General features: G+C 39.1%; 1 protein-coding gene across 1 annotated transcript in view; it reads right to left on the bottom strand.

The window, feature by feature from the left end:
• Positions 1-543: 543 nt before the first annotated feature.
• The window catches only part of LOC107587665 (pappalysin-1-like), a 120,120-nt gene continuing 102,139 nt past the window's right edge, over positions 544-18,524 (bottom strand). Inside the window, exons 20-23 of the mRNA XM_016275524.1 lie at positions 9,479-9,550; positions 7,969-8,067; positions 840-2,082; positions 544-607 (exon numbers count right to left, since the gene is read on the bottom strand). Coding sequence (XP_016131010.1) covers positions 1,978-2,082; positions 7,969-8,067; positions 9,479-9,550 — 276 coding nt within the window. The 3' untranslated portion in view covers positions 544-607; positions 840-1,977. The remainder of the gene's footprint in view (positions 608-839; positions 2,083-7,968; positions 8,068-9,478; positions 9,551-18,524) is intronic.

Here is an 18,524-nt window from a genome sequence, read left to right as displayed (position 1 = left end):
ATGTATGGTTTGTTAGGATAGGACAATATTTGGCCGAGATACAACTATTTGAAAATCTAGAATCTGAGGGTGCAAAAAAATCAAAATATTGAGAAAATCACCTTTAAAGTCATCCAAATGAAGTTCTTAGCAATGCACATTACTAATCAAAAATTAAGTTTTAATATATTTACAGTAGGAAATTTACAAAATATCTTCATGGAACATGATCTTTACTTAATATCCTAATGATTTTTGGCATAAAAGAAAAATCTATAATTTTGACCCATACAATGTATTTTTGGCTATTGCTACAAATATACCCCAACGACTTAAGACTGGTTTTGTGCTCCAGGGTCACATTTATCAAACTGCACCAAACACGCAGGCAGGAAATACGTCCCATCAGGGATTCATTTATAAATAAATTATCCATGAAGAACATCTTTCTTCATTTACTGATAGCAACACGGGTGCGCGATCCATTTCAATTAGCTCCCAATGTTCAGCTCAGATCAGTTTTTAGAAAATCACACAGAACAGAATGAAACCATTATGTCAATTAGAGTGTGAACTTTGACAGCCCAAGGGTCTATACAAAACAGCCTTTTTTTCTGCAGTAGGGAACCTGTTGGCACTTCATTTATAAATAAATTATCCATGAAGAACATCTTTCTTCATTTACTGATAGCAACACGGGTGCGCGATCCATTTCAATTAGCTCCCAATGTTCAGCTCAGATCAGTTTTTAGAAAATCACACAGAACAGAATGAAACCATTATGTCAATTAGAGTGTGAACTTTGACAGCCCAAGGGTCTATACAAGGCCCAAGGGCCTTTTTTTTCTGCAGTGGGGAACCTGTTGGCATATCTACAAATATAAAGCTGTTTGCGTGTATACAAATTTATGTATTCCTGTAAAGTTGATATAACTGCATTTTGACCAGAGGTAAAATCTATGGCAGACTGCACTTACATTAAACTACAAACTGTCCATAGACAGAATTGGCTGCATGGCCACAGCAGCAAAACTAGCAGCAACAGCTGTGCTAACACAGCTTCTTTCACAAGTTCTCTCTCTCTGGATGTAACTCACTGGATCAACACCTCCTCTGATGATTTTTCGGCATCAGATTTGTGCATTTCTTGCTGATATACAGGATTTTGTGATTTAGGGCCACAGCAGCTGCACTCGTACATCTTCCTATGCACTGTGAAACATTCCCATCATCCCTCAATGTTTCATACAGGCGCTGAGGTTGTCAGCCAGATATTTTTTTTTCTTAGTGAGTACGAGCAGCTCAGACATTCAGAGTGCAAGCCATTCGTGTGACACAAATTTGGATTTGGTATTAAGGTCCATTTGTATGTATTTCCTCTTTGATATCTGAAATTATAAATATAAGAACATGGAGAACACTCGATATGAGAGGACACAGCGTATGGCTAAACTGTCATCGAGACAGTCTCAGAGGTCAGGTGTTAAGGGGCATCGTGAAAGCATCAGAGGTCCTCTCATTCATCTATTTGCTTTAGTTTGGAGGTCTTGATTTGAATCAATTGGAATCATCCCATTTTCTGACTACAGTCAAACATTAACAGCTGCATTTTTTCCTTTCCTCCCTTATTCCTCTGGCTCTACATAAAAACAACATTGCCATGGTTGCGCTTTACAAATAATGATCAATGAAAGCAAACATAAAACAACAAAACTGTCAGCCCAGGCTTGTTTGAGCTTTAGTTTGATGACATCTATGGTTGCTATTGCCATAAGTCATTCATAAAACTTCCACTTCTTGTCCTTTGCGAAACCTGTTGTTGATGTGTTTGGTTGGTTGTTTGTTTTTGAGTGTCATACCCTCTTAGATTGTTGCTGTTTGATGAGGAAACGAGGGCATGTTGGAGTGCGGTGTGAGTGGAAAGGCCCTCTTATAAGCAGCATGTAGAGAAGAATGGTTTCCCAGCAGGCCCCCTGGGTGCCACAGGGGGTACCAAGCTCAGCCAATGGACCTGTGGCGGACTCCTTTGTTGTTCTCCTGGGCGTCGGGGTCTCGACATGCACAGTCTTCTCGAATGTCACATGACATAGGGAATGGAATCACCTGGCACAGACAAAATATCAAAGTGGGTTGAGTCCAAGAGCTTGAGGGGATCACATTCACCATAATACAGAAGGGGTTTCAATGTGTTTCATCAATTACATTACAAATACATCAGAGATTCTGTTCCAAGGGATAGTTCACCCAAAAAGGTTTTTCATAATTTACTTGACCTTATGCCTGTATGACTTTCTGGAGTGTGAGTAAATGATGACAGATTTTTTTTTTTTGGGCAAACTACTAAGAATTCATTAAGAATGAGCAATGAAACAACAAAAAACAGCTACCAAACCATCAGTGAGCAGTATCTATAAACAAAACATCATCTCAGATCTTCCTATTCTTTCCCAGTTGAAAGCTGTCACCAGCATTAACATCTCAAATGACAATATTTGTCAGCAAATATTATATAAATATAATCGCAAATTGCAATTTGTCAGTTGCTTTGGATGAAAGCATCTGTTACACTGAAAAAATTATTTACATTTCACAAATAATTACAAAGAAACAGCAAGTAACAATGAATTAAACACAATATTTTGAAGTAGAAAGACTGAAATAGTATTTTAAAATACTATTACGTACTCCAATAATCTTTTTTTTTTTTACAAGCTCAATTTTTTTTTAACAATGCAAATTAATAATTGTAAAAGTCAGCAAGGACTACAAACAGTTCACAGAATGAAAAACAAAACAAAAAATTGAGACAAACCAAGCTTTTTGAAGAACATAATTGAGTACGGTAACAAAAATCTTTACAGTTGACCTTGGTTGATACTGTGGTGAGATGTGCTATCTATCAAACATCAGTCAAAACTAGTCTTGCACTTTTGTCAAATTAGATACGGTGAGTGCATGAGAGTGTGTGTGTGGCCACTGACCAAAGTACAATGTGCTCTCATTTTATAATAACATCATTATCCTTTTATTTAGTTCTAACTATTCTACCATTTGGGGAAAAGAGGATGCGGAACAATGGAGCTGGAATGCAAAAAAAAAAAAAAAGTTTTTAAATCACTGTTTGTCAGTGAAAACAACTCCATGTATCCACACGTATCCACAGAATGGAACACATTTTTGAGAATCTGATCCACACCTGCACCTCTAGTATACATGAACCACTAACAATGCAACAGTATGCTCATCCCAGCTTGTTTTTACTTTTGATGTCAAACAGAAAGAGGTATCTTTTCAGTCCCTGTGAGCTATACTGTTTGTGTGCACTGATAGATCAGTGTGAGCGCACTTGGAGGCGTACGAGTGCAGAGTGAAAAAAAGAGGGAACGCAAGAGCGTATATGTGTACAGAGTAACAAGGAATCTCTTGTGTTCGAAGCGTTGAGGGAAGGAATGCCCTCTCTTTGCCCTGTGAAATACACAGGCCTTTCCTTTTGGTGTCCCCATCCACTGTAGGGGATTTTCCCAACTGTAAATCTAGTCTATTCATAGTGCCCACAAACTCTGGCTGACAACATTCCCTCCATTGCCACACTCCTCATTACAACCGACCAACACTTCTCCAGTTGTTAAGTGTGCGTGTGTATGTGTGTCTTCAAAATGTTTTCGTTGCCCTCAGCCATCCCTGAATTGTTTCCAGGGAAAACAAACAAAGCATTGCAAAAAAAAAAATACTGTGCATTTTTTCAAGTTAAAAACAACTGCAAAAGTGAACAATTAATCAAAACTGAGTTGTAGCTACAATTAGGTATCTACAGAGATATTGTAGTTAACTAATTACTGTAATTAGTTAGATATTGTAATTAACTAAAACCATGAAAAAGATTTTATTTAGATATTGTTATTGTACCAAAGCCAAATGGATTGATTAAAATAATATCTGACATTTTTTTAAAATACATTTTTATGAAATTTTAATTTAATCTATTTTCCTTTTTACAATTTATTTTTCTTCTAAAATGGAAATATTAAGCAAGAATAATATTAATTCCAACTATCTGTAGCACAAACAGTGCCGGTTGAGTTACCCACACAAAGTTTAATACTCAAGGTATTAGAGCATGAATTTGTTCAGCTACAATTAACATGTTTGCTTCCAAATAAATTACCTCCTTTTAATGTGCAGTTCATGCCACTGAGACCATGACATCTGGATAGTATAAATATCAGCATTTCACAAGATTCAGGCAAACTCTGACATGAAAGAAGTGAGGTTGAGAAGTCTGCAGGAAGCTTTTGACAGTAAGCTGAGCTGTCAGTGCACTTTTCCTCCAGCAAACCCTGCAACCGCTGAATGTTCTCACAACATCTGACCTTTTCTGTATTGATGTCATTGGGATGGTGGTAGAGGAACTGTGATTTCTCCAGTAGCCTCAGTAGTAATAAAAGAAGATTTGAACAATTGCCCACAAAATGATTTGATACTGTTTGTTTGACCACATAAAAATGAAGTTTAGTGGTTCTCAACTGGTTTTGCTTCAAAACTCAAATTTTGCACTGAACATCAAGTGGCATCAACCCAACACAGTACCAAGACTGTTTGAGACACAAAAGTAAGCAGAATATGTCCTTAAAAGCAAACACTATAATATACTCATACTCAGCTGCACATTGTCTTTATAGTTTAAATGTTTTATTTGTAAATGTCTCTTGAAATTCGACGGTAGCCAATCATTTACTGCACAAACAAACCATTTTTAGCAAGTTAATGTACTCGGCATTTGGGTTGGACGCACCAGCGGAGATTCTACAACTGACCTACAACAATTTTCCATATTACTCCTCTGCGCTCTCTACACAATGTAAGGCAATGTAGTTTCATACATAGGGTGCAATTCCACGTTTAAGTTATATTGGGGCACGATTTAGATCTGCATTCAACGGAAATCTGGAGGACTTTGCTAGAAAATTGTTTAGCGTCAACACTAAGCACATCAACTGGAAGTAAATTTAGTTCTGCCGTCATGACCTCAGCTCTAAAATGGAAGACCTCATCATTAAAAGGCACGGATTCAAATCCTGGTCATCCTCAAGTCCAACAAACTAATAGGATGCTTTGTGTCAATGTTGCTTTTCTGTCTGCTCGTAGCACGTCAGAGGCCTGGGTTAGTTTTTCCTAATTGCTCTGTGGGGCTTATGAGGGCAGTTATTCGCTATTGATGGTGCATTTGGGAGGAAAAGACCTTGGCTGACAAGAGCTCTGACAAATACAAGCAATGTATACTGTGAGTTGTTGGAACACTGGATTGAAAAACATACAGTCCTTCCAAAGAAACAATGAAAACAGTCCACCGAAGACCACCAAAAATGACAAGTAAACCGAGCTCCAGTGGAAGCCACCAAATTCTGTTTACTAAATCCAATACACCATCAAATGACAAAACATAATTTCAGTGCTGTCTGTTATGACCTGATATGACCCTGATCTACAGTAAGTGTCCTCTTTCAAGTCATTATGGAAGATGATATCTTTGCCACTCCCACAAAAAGAAGGAACAAAAAGCACATTCAAAAGTACAAGAAGTCATAAGAAAATTACAACTTTAGCACACAATGAACAAGGTTTATTGCTTAAAATATATATACTGGGAGGTTGAAATATTATTCCTAAAAATGCTACTGACCAGTCATACCAGTCATTTTCTCAGACAAGCTTAACTTGGCTCTTTCTTAATGTACATGACTGTTCAAAGGTTTGGGGCTGGTAAGTTTTTTTAAATTATTTTTTTAATAGAAGTCTCATACTCATATAGGCTGCATTTATTTGATCAAAAATACTGTAAAAACAGTTATACTGTGAAATTTAAATACATTTTAACATATTTAAAAATATAATTTATCCCTGTGATGGCAATGCTGAATTTCTCCAGTCTTCAGTGTCACATGATCCTTCAGAAATCATTCTAATATGATGATTTGCTGCTCAAGAAACATTCCTCATTATAATCAATGTTGAAAACACTTGTGCTGCTTAATGTGATAAATTTTTTCAGGATTCTTTGATGAATATAAAGTTCAAAAGAAGAACGTTTATGTGAAATAGCAATCTTTTGCAAAATTATAAGTCCTTTTGATCAATTTAATGCATCCTTGCTTAATCAAAGTATTAAAAATCCCAAACGTTTTAACAGTAGTGTAAGTTTATGTGAGTTTGGGTAGTTTTAGGGCAAAATTCATTTGAGCACTGGGGTCCCTTGCAGACAGTTCCTTTTCTGGTTCATTTCAGCCAAACTAGGTTCATTTGAAGTGAAAGCATCCTTAAGCACAATTTTATGGAAACTATACAAAAATACAGCACCTAATGCACCCAATGAGGATGAAGCCATTATTGTTTTGCTTTTTAAATTTTAATCTTAAATTCATGCTAATTAACTTTGTGTCAGCCTCATTCACAAATGAAGAATATCAGTGCAAACACTTATTTCTGATCCAAGGGAAACATCAACATATTTATGTTATACTCAAGATCATTGTAGTGTGGATAGTAATTAGTTCACAGTACCATACTGAATGTATTGTAGACACGTTAGGGACAGTTATGTACTTACAGTAATCCCTTTCAAATGAGTCTTGTCTCTTTTCAGTTGACTGTGAGAAGTGTTTGCCTCAATTCTGATTTGAAAACTCTACAGTTTAATCATGTTGCTTGCATAGTTGAACTTTTTTTTTTTTTTTTTTTTTTTTTTTTAAGTCAGATGAAAAATATTTTGCCATGTCGCGATTCATTCCTGCATTTAATTAGTACATTTTACTGAAAATCAAGAAATCTCTAAAAAGTCTGTCTGAGGTGGAGCTCGGCACAGGGTCAATTGGGTGGATGTGATAGCATTACATAATGAAAGCATTTACATTATTACTCCCTAAAACTCCTTAAAATGACATGACAAAGATGAAAATTAAGCATTTATTGGCTTCTCTAAATACAAAAATTACACCGGGCAGATGCACTTGTGGTGGAGCAATTTAATCAATTATTTGCTTTTGGCAGCAACCTTTCAGAATTCATACAAGACTACTGTAAAACTTTCTTTTGTTCTCAACTTACAAAGAAAGTCAAATTCCTTATTTACAGCCACTTATTAGCACAATTCAGGACTGACAACGAATCGGTCAGCAGCTCAGCCTGAGAGGTGGAGGATGTGCAGTTAGTTTTATTATTTGCATGGGTAATCCTCTGGTAATCCTCAGTTTATACGTTTCTATATGATTTACAGCTGCATTTAAATGCTAAGAGTACAGTTCCAACTGCCGTTTCTAGACCTTTCACAACAAGTTGTGTATTCTGCCAGGAAATGCGTCATCACACATGCCAACTTTTTTTTGTTTTGGCACCATGCACGAGTTGAGCCGTCCAGTGTGCTTCCAGAGTTCGCTGTTGTAACTTTGGAGAAGTTACTTCATTCTTTGTCTGTCAAAAGAGAAGTTCACTTTCTCTGGCAGCCAGGAAAACTTGCTCAAGGAAAAAGCAAGGGAGGATCAAGTGAAAGAGGATGACAAGTCCATTGGAAAAAGAACAGTATACAAGCGTGCAGAAGAAGCCTTTCTAGGGCTATTTACCACCCTCGGGATTAAACTCTCGGATCTTTCTCTTTGTTGGAAAGTGAGGTGTATGTTCATATGGAAATGCTATATGCAACCATTTGTTGCCATGGCTTTGGAAAAACACCCAAACATATATGTGCGTGCTTCATCTACAATGTCTACAATGCATTGTGGATAGGGTTCAGAGAGTTTCCCCCCGCTTTTGTGGGTGTCCTTAAGTTTCCTCTACGAGGAGATAATTCTTACAATGCAAGATGTTTTACCCTGTCTGAATCTGTAGTAACTAAGCAAATTATGTGATTTACAGCTTTTTACTCCATTTATTTACCAGCTCTTGAAGCCTAAACAACGAATTCAACTGATTAAACATCTAAAAAATAAAAAAACCTACCTTTTTGGTTTTAACAGTAGAATGGCAGCAGTCTCCTCCATCATAGTTGCAGAACGCTCGGTTGTTGATGGCGTCGCAGTAATTATCACCCATGAATGGCTGGTGAAAAACAGATAAAACTGCTCTGTAACATGAAATTACTAAATATATAAACACAAATAACATCAGCAATACACAGTCAAATAATAACGTGTTCCCCCATAAACTCCATCAATAAATTCATATAAAACCAGAAAGCAAGAAATAAAGAGACAGCCATTCACACTGTGCACATCCACAACTGTGTAAAAATAGACACACAGACTTGAGTCTGTTGCAATTATGTTGCCCTGGAAAAATTGAGTTAGTATTCCCGGGCTTGTAGATGGTGGAGGCCACTTTTAATGGGGAAAACGAAGCCCTATTCAACTTATATGTGTCTCCCTTGGGAGTTACTACACATTTTCATCTTGACAGGCACAAAAGGTTGCCCAACACACCTGTGACCTTTTCCAGTTTGAAATCATCTCTCTGGCCCGACCCAAAGGCTTTCAGAGGGCTGCTAATTACCACCAATTGAAACTGGGTCAGGATGAGTTGGGTTCAAAAGTCTGCTGCTCTGGCCCGAATAAAAAATGGACTGGTCATCTCACTGCCACAGCAAGACTCTTTATACATGAGAGAGCAGATTACTGATAGCAGATTAATCGCACTTTCAGGATAGCAGTGCAGTGTCTTTGGCAAGAAAAGTCACATTTGCTTTAAAGAAATTATGTTTCTTCAAAGAGCAACATACAGTATATGTGAAAATGTCAGTTCAGTCTTTTTAGTGGCAAATTATTTTTCAACAGCTCTTTCTGCAAGAAGACACAGCAGCTGTTTTTATTCTCACTCTGTGATTTGAGGAAGTTGGGAACATGATACCCTCTAAATGAGGTTTCCAGGTTTGTCTAAAACGCAAAAAGAAAACAAATTGCCCTTAAAAACAAAGGTGGTAACAAATCCCACTTGTCTGCTTTTGTTGGCCCTGTTAAACCTGACTCAGATTAGGCTAGACTGGTCCAAAGAGTAAAGGAGAGGAAGACACTAAGCACAGCATGTTTATTTATGTATTAGACTTCAAAGAGCGTGAGAAGATGGCAGAAACAACTGTTCAAGGTCATGCTCCAAAGAACAGACCTCCATGACTGTATAGAGATTAAAGCTATGGCTGGGAGATTACCTTCAGGGGCATAATGTTGTTATCATGCAAACTTACATTGGGAGAATGGTGAACAGACAATTAAATGAATAATAAAAATAAATGAATCAAAAATAATTTAAAACAAACAAATAAATAAAATGAAGTGAAATAATAGATAAATACAAATGTAATATTTAATAAAATAAATGATTTTCAACAAATAAAGAGCAGATAAATAAATGAATATATAAATATAATAAAAAAACAAATAAAACATTTAGAATAAGATTTTACTATAAATAAAGATAATCAAAAAATATATATGCAAATATGTGAGGTAGGTCTTACTTCGCATCCCTTTATGCAATGGAGGGCCTCTGGGTTAGGGTACCACTTTAGTCCCATGGTGCATACAATGTTCTGTATGAGAGAAAATGACAGAATAACAAAGGTAATGTTCAAAGTTATCAATGTTCAATGGTTTCAGATAATACAGATGAATTATAGTGAATTAACTAAACAAATAGCAGCCACTGTGAGGGTTTTTAAACAACACTGTAAAAAAGCCTTTTCAAAGTTAAATAAAATAAAACCACTACCACTCAAATTAGAACACTTTATTACAAGCTTACTGTTGTGAATCGAGCTAAAGTAAGGAGATAGTTTTGAACACTGGCTGGTTATGTACTTGCTCAAAAATTGATTTTGGATAATTTTTAACCCAAAAATTTACGGACTGCAGCTTTAATGATGCATCAGGTGAAAACAACGCCTAGCTTCTGCTCTTCAGCAAGCGCTCTGTGTTGCTTCCGTCTAAAAGGTGTATTTGAAGTGTGTGTGTTGTGCCGGTGCACACATTCAGTTATATAGAGCAGTGGTTCCCAACCCTGGTCCTGGAGGCAACCCAACACTGCACATTTTGTATGTCTCCTTAATCAAACACACCTGATTCAGGTCATCAGCTCATTAGTAGAGACTCCAAGATCTGAAACTGGTGCATCAGAGAAAGGAGACATGCAAAATGTGCAGTGTTGGGGTGCCTCCAGGACCAGGGTTGGGAACCACTGATATAGAGAATGGCAAGTGATAAGTCAGACAATCAGCGCTTTAGTCAGTGTGTTCCTCCCTGCCCGCATTTAATTACAGGTGGGGATACACACGGTTTTTGTATTGCTTATCTGGTAGGCGAAACATACACAGGCAGCTCTCAAAGGAGCTGACTGTGTGCATTGTGAGCTGCTGCCGCTGTATACGCTCCGCTCCTGCCTGGTGCTCTTTGAGGAGGGTGCACAGGCTCACGATCCTTGCTGCTGAGGCAGGGCGGCAATTGAGATTGTGGGGATCCCAGATGGATCTAGTGGATGGGCATGGCCCTTTCTGTGCACTCACTCTCTAGATCCAGTGCTCGCTCACAGGGTTCGGAAGCACGATCTGCGGTTTCTTCCCCCTGGAGTGAGAGTATGTTGCTTCGCCTCTCTTCCTCAGAGGAGGTCGATGTGGAGAGCATCGAACAGGATGAGGCTGGGGACTCGTCACCCCAGTCCATCCAGTATGAGGAGCTGTTAGATGTGGTGACTCGTGCTATGGCTAAATAAAAAAAAACGATTGGCTGGCTGAGAAGCAGGAAGATCGTCCTAAAAGCAAGCTAGATGAATGCTTCCTGCGTTCTAAGTCACCTCCTCCACGTCGGAGCTTTCCTTTCTTCAACCAGTGAATGATAGAGATCTGTGTTTTTGTCTGTCTTTAGAACGGCTGTACCTGAGGCAGCAAGTGCATCACATTATAGCCTACGCTTTCATCAACTTACAGGTTGTATAACGTTTATTGTATCTATATGGGCGCTTTAGTTTTTCTTTTTGTTTGATACATTTGGCCCAAATCTCATGATATAAGCGAAGCGCTATATGCACAGGATATTTAAAACATACAAAAGTATATTGGCTACAACTAGATGGCAAATGCTCTTCTCCGCTCTTCAAACACACAAAAACATTAGTCTTTACAGACATAGTTTGAGTAAAGAAAATGTTTTACTTTTTCAAACATCAGTTATTTATTTACCCTTGCATTGCGAGCAAGCGGAGATCTGTCTCCTCCAGGCTGTGCGCGGTGCTTTATTCTGAATGGAGGAGGGGTGAAGTTATGACGTTTTGCTGACAATTTGAGGATCCAATGGCATTTAGAGACACGCTCTTTTAAATGGTTTTCATTGGTTAAATATTTGTTAAACCCTCAAACAGACACAAGGAAGACCAATAGAACTGATTTAAATAATAACAAAATACAGGCTAAGAGAGATTAATTTTCTACAGGACTCCTCCTGACTGGGTTGGGGTATGGCAACTGCCATACTCTGCCATATGGAAACGCTGTCCCTGTTCTAGCTCAATCAGAGCAGATGGCTGTTCAGCTTCGAGATGTCATACTTGCCCATATGAAAGAGCTGAGGTTAAGGCTGAATGCCAAGAAGAGTGAGCTTTCTCCAGTTCAGAGGACCACTTATCTTGCCATGGTTTGGGATTCGATGACTATGCAGGCACATCTGTCTCCTAGTGTATCGATTAGATTATTGCAGCCGTGAACAGTGTCAAGGTAGGCCAGTCACTCACTGTGAAACAGTTTCAGAAACTGTTGGGTCTGATGGCACCTGCGTCCAACGTTACATGAGGCCCTTGCAGTGGTGGCTCAGGACCCGAGGGGTAACCATTTTGTTTGATCAAGGTCACGTGGCAATGCCTTCATGCCTTAGTCATGTGGAAGAAGCCTTGGTTCCTGTCCCAGGGTCTCGTGTTGGGAGATCTTTGTCATCGCTTAACGCTTACGATGGATGCATCCCTCACAAGCTTCAACCTATCAGAAGCTAGCGTTGTTTTCACTGGATGCTTTTTTTATGCTTCCTGGTCGCTACGTCACCCGCCCGTGATATCTCAGCACTCTACTGGACTGATTTCACATGTGCTTCAGTACACGGTCACGCAGACACATTCCCAAAGTGTTTCCGATGCAGCGTTCCCTTCAGGGAACCATGGTTACAGTGATATTACAGTCTGCATTATATTCAGGAAAGTACTCTTGTTTTATGTGATAAATATAAAAAAGAAAAACTCATACAAGGATATTTTTTATTTCGTTACTTGAATTATAGGGTAATTCTAACTGCATTATAATAGGCTTCATCATGCAGTGAATGCTTTTGGAAGGTTTTTTTTTTTTTTTGCAAATTCAGTGATGTATTTGAAAATGTCATCTCTCAGTATCGTCTCTCTGTCCCCCATTCACACATACAGCACAATGATGTTATGTCAGGGGAATGTCTTTAAACTCTAATTAAGGAAATGTCATTCCTTCGGTTGTCTTCTTTTTTTCTACAAAAAATGATTGGCCAATCGCCATTATTGAGTTCTTAAATGATCATACATAGAGAATTTTTATATTTAATTTGCATGATAAGTTTTACATAACATTATGAATCTAAAGGGGATGTAAGGGGGATGGTGGTTGAGGTGATGCTTTTGTCTTTTTTTCCAACAAGGGGGATGCCATCCCCCTGCACCCCCCCTCAATTTGACCCCTGGTTAGACTCTAAGGTTCAGCACACAGGGTCAGGGGTTTGTTCAAGAATTGCTAATAAGCCTTCAGGCTGGCAGGGATTTCAGTTTGAATGTGGAGAACCTTTGCTCTGTTTGTTGACAGATTTCTTTGCCTAACACACAGAACACAAACAAATAAAATCCTCTATGAGCCCAGTGTTCAGTAGGAGATGCTTAAATCAGTTAGGATCAATGAAAGAGCCCAGCTTGAAGGATTACAGTCTTAAGAGCTTGGCTAAGTAAGGGACTCATTAAACTCTACTAGTGCTAACCAGCTCCCACCCCTGCTGAGGAGAGCAAAAGGGGGGGGGGACCTCGGTGGCTCTGCCTCCTGGGTTAGCACAGGTAGAGAGGATGTTTGGAGAGGTGAAATGACGCGGTCTGGGGGAACTCCAGATGAAATGAGGAATGGAAAGGCTGAGCATAAACAGAACATTTCCAAGAAAGCAGGACTTCACTCTGCTTGCCAACTGTGGCCATCCACACACATACACAAGCTTAGTATTCAGTGTCACACCAAGGACCCAAGCGGCTTGTTTACTCAAGGCCTAATTTAAACCGTCTGCTCCTGAACTTGTGCTTGTTTTTATAGTTTCTCCACAGGCCTGAGCTGCATGAGTGCTACCTGCCTTCTATTAAATAGACTTTTATACTATCTGTATCAGAGGCTGCTTTACACTTTTTAAGGCCTTTCATATTTTCCATCCTATACGGTCAAGACACAACTTTTCCTGTTGGCTTCCAAGCTCGTACGCACCATACATTGGCTGATTTATGGAGAACCAGATTCGTACATACAGCAGGATGTTTTCTCGGCATTTGAATGCTATCAATAAAATTGACAGAAATAAACTGTGCAGATTCAATCTCCAACAAATTCCATGAAGAAACTCCAAGGACCTTGTTGGGTCAATCCCCTTGCAAGGCTGATTTATCCTGAAGAAAACTTATGATATGGAGGATTAGGCCTGGAGAAAACTATAGCAGCGCTCTCGGATGAAGGCAGTAAATTTGTTTGTGCTTCCTAAAGCTCCACTGCAGCTTAAACAATCAAGTAAAGAACCACATGGCACAGACCACATCGAAAAAAAATGAAAAGCACAACCACACCAAAGGACGTCTACAATAGTACAGAGGAGGAAATCCAAATATGGAATGAATAATCCAGACAACCTCATAACCACTGGCGGGCATGACGTCACCCAGAAATGTCATTCAGTAGTCCATATATAAATGAATGACATAGTAAATGCGGAAATGGATATTCCTTGAGACCTGTCTGGACTCTGTGACCCTAGCCGCAGCTACTGATATACTGTTGAATGAAATCACTAGTTTCCACAAAGATACAGAAGAATGAGCCACACTTTTGTCTCTTTCCACGAGTTTCAACGAGTCACAGTCTGTTTTGTGGTTGGTGTCTGTCAGTAGGACACAAAGCAAAGACCTTACTGTTGAGATCAAATCAATTGTTTCTCATCTTACAGACTAGAAAGGACTGTGAAAGTGAGTGCTGGTGAGAGGAAAGACCCATTCCAATGCTGCAACCCATGACCATCTGGAATATGACAATGGTTTAAACAGTCACCATGTCGTCATGGCAAAGGTTTGACATTCTTAGGTCATCACTGACCACAGTTTGAGGTGAGGAGAATAACATTTGGTTTGCCTGTTCATCATACTCATCATTTCTGAAGTACTCTAGTTGTAGTCTGTGACTCTCTCAGGAAAAATGAAAAGGAAATATGTGTTATTACTGTCGCTTTTGTTTGTGTCTACTACATATTTTGTGACAAAAGCTTCCTGAGGGGAAGTGCCCAAGTAGATGTCCAAACACATTAATGCAGTCACACCGGCATTCTGTTATTGTAAAGATGGAATGTTTGTTTGTCAGTCTGACTATTATTTGCTTTGGAGCAGAATCTCTATCTTTTGTTTCTTTCACCTTCCTCCAGTCATGCTCCTCTGGGATATTCCAGAAAGCAGGTTATGCAACATACCTGGGTAAGTTTAGGGATAAGGAAATGGATAACCTCAACCTTCAATACTATAACCTTAACCTATATATTTAGCATCAAACTAACAATATAAGATTAAAATATGAGATTAAAATGATTGCACAACTGCCCAGTAAGTGGCAATATGCATTAAGAACAGGCACGTGCAGAAGGGGGTGCGATGGGTGCTTGAGCACCTGCCCCTTTCCCCTTGATGCCCAAAGTGCCCTTTTGTCAAGGCAATTATTAGAATTTTTTTGTAATTAAATGCCATTTTGTGAAGGACTGCCCAATCTAACTATTAGTAAAATGAATGAATTACAATTTAGTCGTAAATAAAATTATCCACATGATGATCAGTGTTGCCAACTTAGTGACTTTGTCACTAGATTGAACAATTTTCCAGACCCCCTTAGCGATAAAAAAAAAAAAAGTGCCTAGCGACAAATATAGCGACTTCTTGGACAAACCTTATTTAGTCTCTGAGACCAGGGGGTACTGCCATGCGAGCGCGAGGTCTTGTTTTCCCAGTTCGTACACACCTCTCTCTGCGTTTGATCTGTTCAGCGAGCGGCATTCTGTCGATATTCTGTCGCTTCTAACTCTATTTTCCATGTAAATATAGCCGAAATCACAGCACAGCTATTGTCTTTATCTTATGTGTAATTGATTTCATTAGACGACGGCTCGATTATAAATCAGGATTTTAGTGCAGATTAACATCTTGTAAGGGAGAGCTGGTTAGTCTTAATGGGTTGCGTTTCAGTCACTATTTCATATTCATCCCGTTTTCTGACAACAGAAACAGTGAAATATATCAATGAAAACAGTTCTGTTGAGAATTTGGCTGCATTAAAATACAGTTTGTGAGCACAGAGAGGCAAGACAATACGACGCACTGACGTCATGAATATGCTAATTGGCGTATGACGTCATTTAGCGACTTTTCAAGCAGGCTTTAGCTACTTTCCATTGAAAGAAGTTGGCAACACTGATGATGATGACCTTTCACCTGACGATCTCATCAGGGATTATCCCTCACGTTCAGACACCTTTAATGTAGTGCACTACCAGGATGCCTTCATAACGTCCGCGGCTGCCGGTAAGTGGAGTTCTCAGCGTCTCGGCATTTGAATGCTATCAATAAAATTGACAGAAATAAACTGTGCAGATTCAATCTCCAACAAATTCCATGAAGAAACTCCAAGGACCTTGTTGGGTCAATCCCCTTGCAAGGCTGATTTATCCTGAAGAAAACTTATGATATGGAGGATTAGGCCTGGAGAAAACTATAGCAGCGCTCTCGGATGAAGGCAGTAAATTTGTTTGTGCTTCCTAAAGCTCCACTGCAGCTTAAACAATCAAGTAAAGAACCACATGGCACAGACCACATCGAAAAAAAATGAAAAGCACAACCACACCAAAGGACGTCTACAATAGTACAGAGGAGGAAATCCAAATATGGAATGAATAATCCAGACAACCTCATAACCACTGGCGGGCATGACGTCACCCAGAAATGTCATTCAGTAGTCCATATATAAATGAATGACATAGTAAATGCGGAAATGGATATTCCTTGAGACCTGTCTGGACTCTGTGACCCTAGCCGCAGCTACTGATATACTGTTGAATGAAATCACTAGTTTCCACAAAGATACAGAAGAATGAGCCACACTTTTGTCTCTTTCCACGAGTTTCAACGAGTCACAGTCTGTTTTGTGGTTGGTGTCTGTCAGTAGGACACAAAGCAAAGACCTTACTGTTGAGATCAAATCAATTGTTTCTCATCTTACAGACTAGAAAGGACTGTGAAAGTGAGTGCTGGTGAGAGGAAAGACCCATTCCAATGCTGCAACCCATGACCATCTGGAATATGACAATGGTTTAAACAGTCACCATGTTGTCATGGCAAAGGTTTGGCATTCTTAGGTCATCACTGACCACAGTTTGAGGTGAGGAGAATAACATTTGGTTTGCCTGTTCATCATACTCATCATTTCTGAAGTACTCTAGTTGTAGTCTGTGACTCTCTCAGGAAAAATGAAAAGGAAATATGTGTTATTACTGTCGCTTTTGTTTGTGTCTACTACATATTTTGTGACAAAAGCTTCCTGAGGGGAAGTGCCCAAGTAGATGTCCAAACACATTAATGCAGTCACACCGGCATTCTGTTATTGTAAAGATGGAATGTTTGTTTGTCAGTCTGACTATTATTTGCTTTGGAGCAGAATCTCTATCTTTTGTTTCTTTCACCTTCCTCCAGTCATGCTCCTCTGGGATATTCCAGAAAGCAGGTTATGCAACATACCTGGGTAAGTTTAGGGATAAGGAAATGGATAACCTCAACCTTCAATACTATAACCTTAACCTATATATTTAGCATCAAACTAACAATATAAGATTAAAATATGAGATTAAAATGATTGCACAACTGCCCAGTAAGTGGCAATATGCATTAAGAACAGGCACGTGCAGAAGGGGGTGCAATGGGTGCTTGAGCACCTGCCCCTTTCCCCTTGATGCCCAAAGTGCCCTTTTGTCAAGGCAATTATTAGATTTTTTTTGTAATTAAATGCCATTTTGTGAAGGACTGCCCAATCTAACTATTAGTAAAATGAATGAATTACAATTTAGTCGTAAATAAAATTATCCACATGATGATCAGTGTTGCCAACTTAGTGACTTTGTCACTAGATTGAACAATTTTCCAGACCCCCTTAGCGATAAAAAAAAAAAAAAGTGCCTAGCGACAAATATAGCGACTTCTTGGACAAACCTTATTTAGTCTCTGAGACCAGGGGGTACTGCCATGCGAGCGCGAGGTCTTGTTTTCCCAGTTCGTACACACCTCTCTCTGCGTTTGATCTGTTCAGCGAGCGGCATTCTGTCGATATTCTGTCGCTTCTAACTCTATTTTCCATGTAAATATAGCCGAAATCACAGCACAGCTATTGTCTTTATCTTATGTGTAATTGATTTCATTAGACGACGGCTCGATTATAAATCAGGATTTTAGTGCAGATTAACATCTTGTAAGGGAGAGCTGGTTAGTCTTAATGGGTTGCGTTTCAGTCACTATTTCATATTCATTCCGTTTTCTGACAACAGAAACAGTGAAATATATCAATGAAAACAGTTCTGTTGAGAATTTGGCTGCATTAAAATACAGTTTGTGAGCACAGAGAGGCAAGACAATACGACGCACTGACGTCATGAATATGCTAATTGGCGTATGACGTCATTTAGCGACTTTTCAAGCAGGCTTTAGCTACTTTCCATTGAAAGAAGTTGGCAACACTGATGATGATGACCTTTCACCTGACGATCTCATCAGGGATTATCCCTCACGTTCAGACACCTTTAATGTAGTGCACTACCAGGATGCCTTCATAACGTCCGCGGCTGCCGGTAAGTGGAGTTCTCAGCGGAGCGGTGTGCTTGTATACTTATATTATTAAATTATCATTATTATACAAGAACTGCGTGAAGAGAGCATGCACAGCTGTTGTTTATATTGCTGTTTGTAGCCTGTGAAAGTAAGGTTAGCTGCAGCAAGGGGCTATAATATTTTTGTTCAATATTTTCCTAATGACAATTTTATGATCGGTTTATAAAGGCTACTACGAGCACCTTTTCCCCCTTTTTATCACAGAATAAGGCAGGAAATTTATAGTTCCCATTCAGTCAGTCACGTTCTACGTTACGTCAGTGACTGACGAATTGGGATCTCGCCCGAGATCCCGATTACCTTCGAGTGTAAACTAAACAAGCCAATGACTGCTGGCGTGCGTGTTTCTCCACCCG

Source organism: Sinocyclocheilus grahami, unplaced genomic scaffold, assembly GCF_001515645.1.
Source record: "Sinocyclocheilus grahami isolate Dianchi unplaced genomic scaffold, SAMN03320097.WGS_v1.1 scaffold95.1, whole genome shotgun sequence".
Taxonomy (NCBI): Eukaryota; Metazoa; Chordata; class Actinopteri; order Cypriniformes; family Cyprinidae; genus Sinocyclocheilus; species Sinocyclocheilus grahami.
The sequence above is the reverse complement of the archived record's forward strand: the minus strand, read 5'-3'. Positions and strand labels throughout refer to the sequence as shown.